The following is an 8562-nucleotide window of genomic DNA, read 5'->3' as shown; positions in this document are numbered from 1 at the left end:
TTCTATTTCTTCTTCCTAGTTAAAGCTAGAAAGTGTAATGAAAACATGACCCAACCCAACTGGACTGATTGGCTTAACACTGTATGTCCACTATCCCATTGTGGTTCTCTATGGGCTAGGTCATAACAGCATCTAGCTGGGCACTGGAGACTGGCCTGCCACAGTGAGACAATGTCAAGTGCCCTCTATTGCATGTCTAATGATCTTCCTACTGCATTGTTTCAGCTGGTTTTCCTTTACCTCTCTGCTCGGATTTTGTATCTGAGAACAAAATAGGCAATTAGGCGCAGAGAGAAGAAGAAAATTCCAAGAACAATGAAGTCCAGGTAAAGTTTGGCATTTTCTACATCCAGTTCTCTCAGAATGGCCTCTGATTTTTGAAAATGGCAAGTGTCATCTTTGTCACAATGCAGGTCTTCTCGATCCAGTCCATAGATGGAGAGAATAACTCCTTCAAATCCGTATCTAGAAAGAAGAAAGATGGATTACAAAGAAAAGTCCTGATGATCTGTTTAGAGCTACTCCACCAGCCATAAAATCCCTATGAGAGCTCCGCTGAAACACTGAACTACTGAGTAGTTCAGTATTGCTCTGACACGTGTCTCAGGGCAAGTTCTATCCCTGTTACAATCGAGCAAATCACATCAATGGTATTTCACATAAGATTGAAAAAGGACAGGAGTTTTGCCTTTAAGTGCTTCCAGTGAGTATATAATGCAATTTCTCCAAAAAAAAACATTAAAATAGAGAGCAGACTAATTTCAGCTCTTATTCAGAAATTCCCCTTTTAAAAGTGACATAACTAATTAATTTTCCTCTTAAATAAGCAAAACCACGAATACAATTATGGTTTGAAGTCAGAAACATATTCAAACAGGCATCAATCTAGGATGCTTCTTCTCTTTCCTTCCATGCACTATAGTTTCACTAACAATGCACAGTTCCCACATGTCCCCTGGTATGGGCTGCACTTACCATTTGAGTTTGTGAGCAGAGCGAGGAGACGGCCTCAGGAGACCCCACATGGGCTGGACAATGGCTTACAGCCTCATCTTGAATTCTAGCTACTAATTTGGGGGGGAGGTCTCATTATCTTTTGTAGGTCTCTGCATAAGACCTCACTTGCTAAATGAGAGGTTACTTTAGCTTGGGCTTTCTCATTAATAGCGCAGCTTGGGCAGGGTGGGGAAAACGAGGATGAGAAAATTCTCCTCACCTAATTTCAGCTGTAAATATTTAAGTGCCTTGTCTAAACTAACCCTCCATGCCAGTCTCCAGAGGATTCCTCATGGCAATCATCCCATCTAAAGACAGCTGTCTCAGACTGCAACAGAGACAGACATAGATGGGATATAAGGTGCCTATGGTTCTTAAAACACTAGTTTAGATTAGAGATGACACAAATCCCACACCTCTTGTGGCAGTGCTACTGCAAAACTTAAAACCAGATCTTTATCCAGCAAGTCTACCTATGATACAGCAGTGATTTACACAATATTGTCTTTTAATATAAGGTGCTGGCATCAATTTCTCAGTTGGGCATACTGTCCCTATTATTTCAGATATCCACTACTGCAAAATCTAGGCAGATTTGCATGGTGTGCAATCTCAATGAATTCAAGGAAACTGACACAGACCAATAATTTTGGCTACAAATACTAAATGCTCCTATTTACTTCATGTCATATACATCATAAAATGCAGTGAGAAAACATGTCATACATCACATGCAAATTTATACTCTAAAAGAATGTGCTGTGAACACAGTCTTTTTGGTACCCAAAATAACCAACCAAACAAGCAAAGGTAAACATACAGCATTTCCAGACAGGAGGTTAATGGCCTCCCTAGCAGTACCTGACATAGGAAATGTAGGACATCCACTGGAGGTATGTTGGGATGGTATCAAAGCTAACAAAAAAACCAGAGAACAGAAGCACCGGGATTGCAGTAACTGGGCCCACAAAAGTGGCCACCTGTGAAGAGAAGGAACAGACAAATCTCTTGTCAGACAGCCATAGAAAAAAATTAACTTCCTCTTTCATCTGATGTCCTGGCCTCCAGGGAGGAAACTAGCCTTTTATTATGGCAAATCCTCTGTTCTGTGCCAAACCCAAACAAGCAGTGCAAACTTACTCTTTAAGCAGTGGGGACCGAAGCCATTCAAGTCCTTCTTATAATGCAACTTCCCAAAATTATCACAGTTTCAAATACTAGGAAATTACTGACTTATTTATGTAGACAAGATTTCTTGTGAGGGGAAGGGTAGATGCTGTTAATGGAGAAAAAGGGGTTCCTCTCGTCTTCCTAAACCCTTTACTAGTTGACAAAGCTGCTGTGCTGGGATCTGTCCTTTGAAGGACTTGAACCCATCCAGAAGTTTAGAGAGTAAGATGGACACTCTGACTCAGTTGCTCCTCTGGGTTTGCGACCCCTCTTTCTAAATATTATCCTTTCTCACTTCCCACTGAGGACACACAGACCTCCCTCCTCATTAACCCCACATGAACAGTAGCTTCAACCAGTTGGTCCTAAAATGTTGTGAAGAGGATAAGGAGCATCTCCAGCTGGGTGGCTTTGGTGGGGAAGATAGATCTTGACCCAACTCCAACCTGTCCTGTCTACATCCCCTCCAGGGCAAAGGTACAGGTATATGGGGAGAGCAGAAACACAGAGATCTCACAACAGAGCTATGCTGGTCTCCACAGGGTGGCACAGAGAGCGAATCAAATATTCTACTGCAGAAATAGCACCAACGATAGCATCAATGATAGCGTCAATGTATGTTAATGTAGGTATCACCTGTTATTATAAGCACTACAAAACAGTACTGCTGTGGAATGGTCACCACAGCACATCTCCTGCCAGGAAGCATAATGGAGCTACATGGCCAGCTTCCAATGTGACAGTCCTACCAACAGCTGCTTCCCTCCCTCCTTCTGGAGAAGTTGAGTATCTTGGGAAAGCTTTTTCTTATCTTGCCTCCTGCAATCTTTTTGTGTGTGTATGGAAGAACCCTCTCCAAGCTCCTGATTCTCATGGCTTACCTCCACTTTGTAGATGCATAGAAATGCACTGGTCCCACAGTTCTAGGACCTACTCAGCGTGGGATGAATAGCAAATGACAACCTACTCAAGGAGGGACAGGCACAGCCTCACTCAAATAGCGAAAGGAGCCTCATATCCAGTGTGTGTGTATATGCTGTTTAAGCTGATGCCAGTGGAAAGCATCAAGTAGCTGTATCAGACCAAGACAACTTTTTGCCTGTCATCTCTCAACAAATGTCTTGGGGACACAGCAGCAGTCATAGTAAGCAGTGTTAGGAGACAGCAGGGCTCCTGTGAAACCACAAAACACCATTAGTACCTGGAGAGATGTAGAGGCTGCCCCTATGAGGAGACCCAGTGACTGAGCCACCAGGGATGTCATGGTTCCCAAGGCTGCGAAGAGGACAAATCGGAGTGCATCAGATGGCTGTGAAGTCATCCAGTACACAATACTGCAGTAAGCCACAGGAAACATGATCTGCAAGGAGATACCCTTGGAGTTAGACTATTAAAGCCAAATATTTGCTGTTACTATGACTAATAACGACATGTGGATTTCTAATGAATCCACATCTCTAAGCCTTTCCATTACATGACTGGAATGGCTGAGAAAAATACATATATCTGCCAGAGACTGTGATACCTATTGTACTACTTGGGCATTAGAAAACAGATCCCATTTGCTTATAGCCCTCTCCAATTCCCCTTCTGCAAAAAAGAAGATAGTAATCTGTTCATTAAAATATTATTGGGTCAGGCCTAGGCTTTTGTGAGGGTGCTTCTGATTTGGACCTGAAGCTTCAACACACACATATGGACAGTTTCTCCACTATTCAGATGAATAAAGTAGCAGTACTAATCTTTTTGGCAAGTGGACTTGCCATGAACTTAAATGGTTCTTGTTTTATTGAAGAGTAGAGCATATACCTGAAAAGGAACATCAGCCATGGTTTTGGCGAGATAGTAGGCTTTCAGGCTGTACCAGTAGTTCAGATGCTCTCTAAGAAATACTCCCATCTCAAGAGGAACTACAGAGAACACAAATTAGTAAATTAGGTTGTCAGCATGCAATACTGTTGCACATAATAACATAGTTTATCCCTATCTAACCCCGCACTGCTGCAGTCCTGTAGGGGGACTGGAACTCTGAGGCCTTTGACAGACCAGCAATAGTTTCAATGATCTGTAATGAAATATGAGAGGTCAGGTACTCACATGTAAGGACAGTTGGCATCAGCGCAGCAAACATAAGAAACAACATGGAAAAAAAGAGGAAGCCAGAGTTGCTGAGGACTTTCTTAGCTTCATTGCCAATGCCTAAGTAAAGCAAGCCGATGAGCAGCCCAATACCAATGTGTGAGGTGATACGCAAGTGCGTCAGGACCTACAAGGAAGGAAAGAGTAGTATTTCTGATCAGAAAGTCTGGGCTCAAAAAACAATGGCGATATGACTGAAATCAGATATACAGATTGCAGAAAAGGAGTACTTATGTCCAGAAGAGCTTATACAGAAATCACAGAATCATAGAATACTTAGGGTTGGAAGGGACTTTAAGATCATCAAGTTCCAACCCCCCTGCCACGGGCAGGGACACTTCACATGAGATCATGTCGCCCAAGGCTCTGTCCAACCTGGCGTTGAATACCGCCAGGGATGGAGCATTCACACTGCTCATTTCCTTCTGGCAAACCACACTTCAGCTAAGGAAAACTTACTGTAATGAGCTTCTCAGTGTCAATCAGACACCGGGGTATTAGAGTTCAGAAAATTTCTTCCGTAAACTCAGTCAGAAACTGCAAATGCTGCAACCTGAAACCTTCCTGACAATGCCATGGAGCTATTGGCCCCTCATTCATCAGGAGGAGGCTTTCTAACTAAAAGATGACCTTTCTAGAGCAGAAGAGAGGCAGAAAAGGTATTTCATGCTTATCTAGACCAAACTAACTTAATCAGGCATAAATTATCCTTCTGTGCCTTCTCTGCAATACAGCATTCCTACAAGAGGTATGGAAAAAAAAAAAGAAATAACATTTGGACCAACTGCAAGCCTTTACAGTTGAACAAGATTAAAAAAAATAAAACCAGCACTGTTCTTCAATCTCTGCATCAGAAATTAAATTACAATTTCCCCTTGATGGGGATGAGGACAGGACCATATGATCCATGGTTAGTGCTTGCACACCTATGAGATATGCTTTCCAAGTGTACCAGAGACTCATCAGCTCATTGAACCACGTGGAGAATGTGAAGCTGTATGTTCGCTTTGGATTACAAAAGCCTTCCCACATGAACATGTCAATTTATTTTTGACCAGTTGCTCACAATGAAGATGGTACAGTTAAAAGCAAGACTGAAAGATCAGTCTCTTTCCTTTGAAATTCTGTGATGATCTCCATGTATGGGCTGTTGAACAGGACCTTTAAGGTGTATTATACTACCTCAAAACCAACTGAACAAACCTTTTGGCTACAAAAGATATTATAAAGGCAGTCTTACCGAGTCCCTCATGATGGTGAGAAAAGTTCTTTTGAAGAGGATACAGAACTGGGTTAGGCAGCTGGCAGAGAAGCTGTGGCAGCCTTCTGTGGAGGAGGAATCCTGCAGAAACACATAAACTTCTTTCTTTGCAGTATCTTGCTTAGTTTTCATTCACAAAACCCCACTCCTATCCACACGTGTGCCCAGAAACCTCCTCCACTGATTGAGGATTTAAACTCTCTCCCCCTCCCAGCTTCAAGCCATGCCCATTAGTTGTGATATATAAAATACCTCTTCAGAAGGCCTGTGCCAGAGGAAGGGATTCAACTCGTTCTCACCACCAACATCTCTCTTGTAGTCTGTGTCACATATCCTTTCCCGTACTGCCCTTACCAGCCGGCCATTCTGGTCTCCATATTCACCAGATGCTACTTCCATAACTACAAAAAAATCAAAAGCAAGTTATTGATTTACACTACCGACTAGTTACAAGCCTCACTATTAGATCTCCTTGATTCAGCAGCATTGACAGAACCAGTTTTGTCTAGAACAGACTCTAAAATGCCACACAAGTTCATAAATATAAGCACATAGTTTAAATGTATCTTTCTATAAATCTTCAGAGTTTTCATTCTGGAAGTTAAATGAACCATTTTAGGGGAAAGGCAGTGAACATGGGATAGTCTTGGTAACAGCAAATGACAAAAGCCTATTCTTGTGGTCCTTACTGATTCTTTGGAATTAAGAAACAACAATCAAAAAACCTCTCAATGCTATTAGCTGTACAATACTACAGTGGTATTGCTCAAGATGAAAAAAACCCCAGAATACTGGAGTCACTTTGAAACCACTAAGATTAATTACTAAGAATTTTATCTTTCATTGCCTGGACCTGGACTTCCACCAGAGAGAAATACTGACTAAACTTTACCACTAGATGGCATTCAAATTACTTAGAAAAAAACTAGTATTTTGAATATTTTGAATTTTGGTACATATATGTATGTATACATGAATGTATGCATACACACATATATACACACATGTATATATGTACCAAAGTATAAAACGCACCATGGACCCTATTACCCTGAAGGTGCTAATCAAATACAAAATAAATTATATACACTATTCAAATTGTCCTTACCAAAATCTGCTGGATTGTGGTAGGTTGGGCAATTCAAACCCAAATCTCTCAAGTAAGGGACAAGGTTTACTACTTTCCCACGGTAAATGCATTGGCCTTGACTTAAAACATAGAGCTGGAAAACAAGGCAAAGAAAAGAAAGAAGAAAAAGATAAAACCCCATGAAATAGTATGTAAATGTTTGAACCTGCTACCTATATGACAGCAATCCACTAACATAGTGACCTCTTCCTGTCCCTCTGGTAAGAAGACCTTGGGAAGATCTGTCACCACTTGGAACTACCTTTGCACAGAATTATAACTAATGGGAAATTACATGCTTAAGGTTTGACTTTTGCAAACATTCCCTTCAGGACTTAAAGCACATTAACACAGAAACAGACTAATTGCAGATAGACACATGCTGAAAATATGCAAGAAACACATTATGGATATTTTGTGTTGGTGAATGCAAGAATGGAAGAACAGCACAGCGATGGGAAACAGCTCGATTATTCTAACTTTCAGCTACACTATTGACTTTCAATAAACCTCCTTGCCACACTGACAATCTGCAAGAGCTTGTTCACCTATAGTGTAGTAGGTCTTTTCTTAGCTCTCACAGATCTAATTTAAGTCACCTAATAAGATTAAAGTAAATTTAAATTTAACCTAAACACATGTGGTCCACCTCCTGTTGTTAGGTTGGAGAAAAGATCTCCAACTAATTTCACTTCAACTATTACTATCTCACATGAATAAACTCTTCTGAATTTACACCTGTGTAGCTAGGATGAGAATGTGTATTAGCAACATTGCAGACATTGGCACTAAAGCTCTCTTGCTCTTAAATGAATCTAATTTACTCCACTGACATCCCTGTGCCCAGGAGCAGTGGTGGGTGAAGGGCTGAAAACCACAAGTGCAATAATCATAATTTGAGAATCATACCAGCCAGATTCTTTACAAACATTACATGTAAATAATGGAAACGGGCACAGAACAAGAAAAAAACATAATCAAAAAGTATATTTTGCTCTTATTTAATTTCTTTATTTGATTTGGAACCACAGACTAGAATTATCCATGATTTTACCTGAAGAGTGTAGCCTTGAAAATACAACCTACCAAACCACACATAAAGAGTTTGAAAACAATACCTGATCGAACAACTCGAACAGTTTAGCACTGGGCTGGTGAATCGTGCAGATGATGGACCTGCCACCCTGAGCTAAAGCCTTCATCAGAGAAACAACCTGAAAACACGATGCGCTATCCAAGCCACTGAATAAAAAGAAACGTGTGTTATCCACAATTCCATAGGCACCATTCAAAGCTAGCACACGTATTTGCTACCTCTGCCTCACTATTATCCTTTTATAAATTTTCTCTGTAGCAGTTTAATTTTATCATATGCCAACCTTATGCTTTTATTTCTCCATCAGTCTTTTAATTAAGTTGGAAGCATGCCTGAGAATGAAAAATAGACTATTCTCAAAGCTGCCTTAAGGGACTTCTACATTTTAGGACTGCAGATTTAAATGCTCCCAACTTTAATGAATAGATACATATTCATAGCTCTCCCAGCCTTTCCTAGACTGATCATAGACTTTGATTCTAAATATGCCACATTCATTATTAGAAGTCACACTTTAAAATCTTATATTCAAGCTAACTTTTCTTGAAAAAAAAAAAAAAAAGAATACTCATGCCACAATCTGAAAATCTTTTCCTCTCTCTCTTCCTTCCTGTTTCAGTTTGTGTCTCCCTTAAAAATCATTTGTTGCATGGTCTGGCAATTACAGCAGTGACCTAAGGCACTAAGCACCTAAATCAAATTACTTCTTGTGGCATTACTCAGTACTTACAGGCAACACAAAATGAGCCTTTTCCAAGGACTTAAGAGGTG

General features: G+C 40.6%; 1 protein-coding gene across 2 annotated transcripts in view; it reads right to left on the bottom strand.

Annotated features, from left to right (window-relative positions):
* Positions 1-236: 236 nt before the first annotated feature.
* The window catches only part of ABCG1 (ATP binding cassette subfamily G member 1), a gene marked incomplete at both ends in the record, with an annotated part of 45998 nt that continues 37672 nt past the window's right edge, over positions 237-8562 (bottom strand). For both annotated transcript variants that reach the window (XM_080613426.1, XM_080613427.1), the window contains 9 exons: positions 237-465; positions 1858-1976; positions 3368-3526; positions 3976-4076; positions 4264-4432; positions 5546-5647; positions 5819-5967; positions 6675-6789; positions 7814-7937. In XM_080613426.1, coding sequence (XP_080469552.1) covers positions 237-465; positions 1858-1976; positions 3368-3526; positions 3976-4076; positions 4264-4432; positions 5546-5647; positions 5819-5967; positions 6675-6789; positions 7814-7937 — 1267 coding nt within the window. The remainder of the gene's footprint in view (positions 466-1857; positions 1977-3367; positions 3527-3975; positions 4077-4263; positions 4433-5545; positions 5648-5818; positions 5968-6674; positions 6790-7813; positions 7938-8562) is intronic.

Source organism: Psittacula echo, assembly GCF_963264785.1.
Source record: "Psittacula echo genome assembly, chromosome: 3".
Taxonomy (NCBI): Eukaryota; Metazoa; Chordata; class Aves; order Psittaciformes; family Psittacidae; genus Psittacula; species Psittacula echo.
Note: the sequence above shows the minus strand (reverse complement) of the source record. Positions and strands in the feature narration are given on the sequence as shown.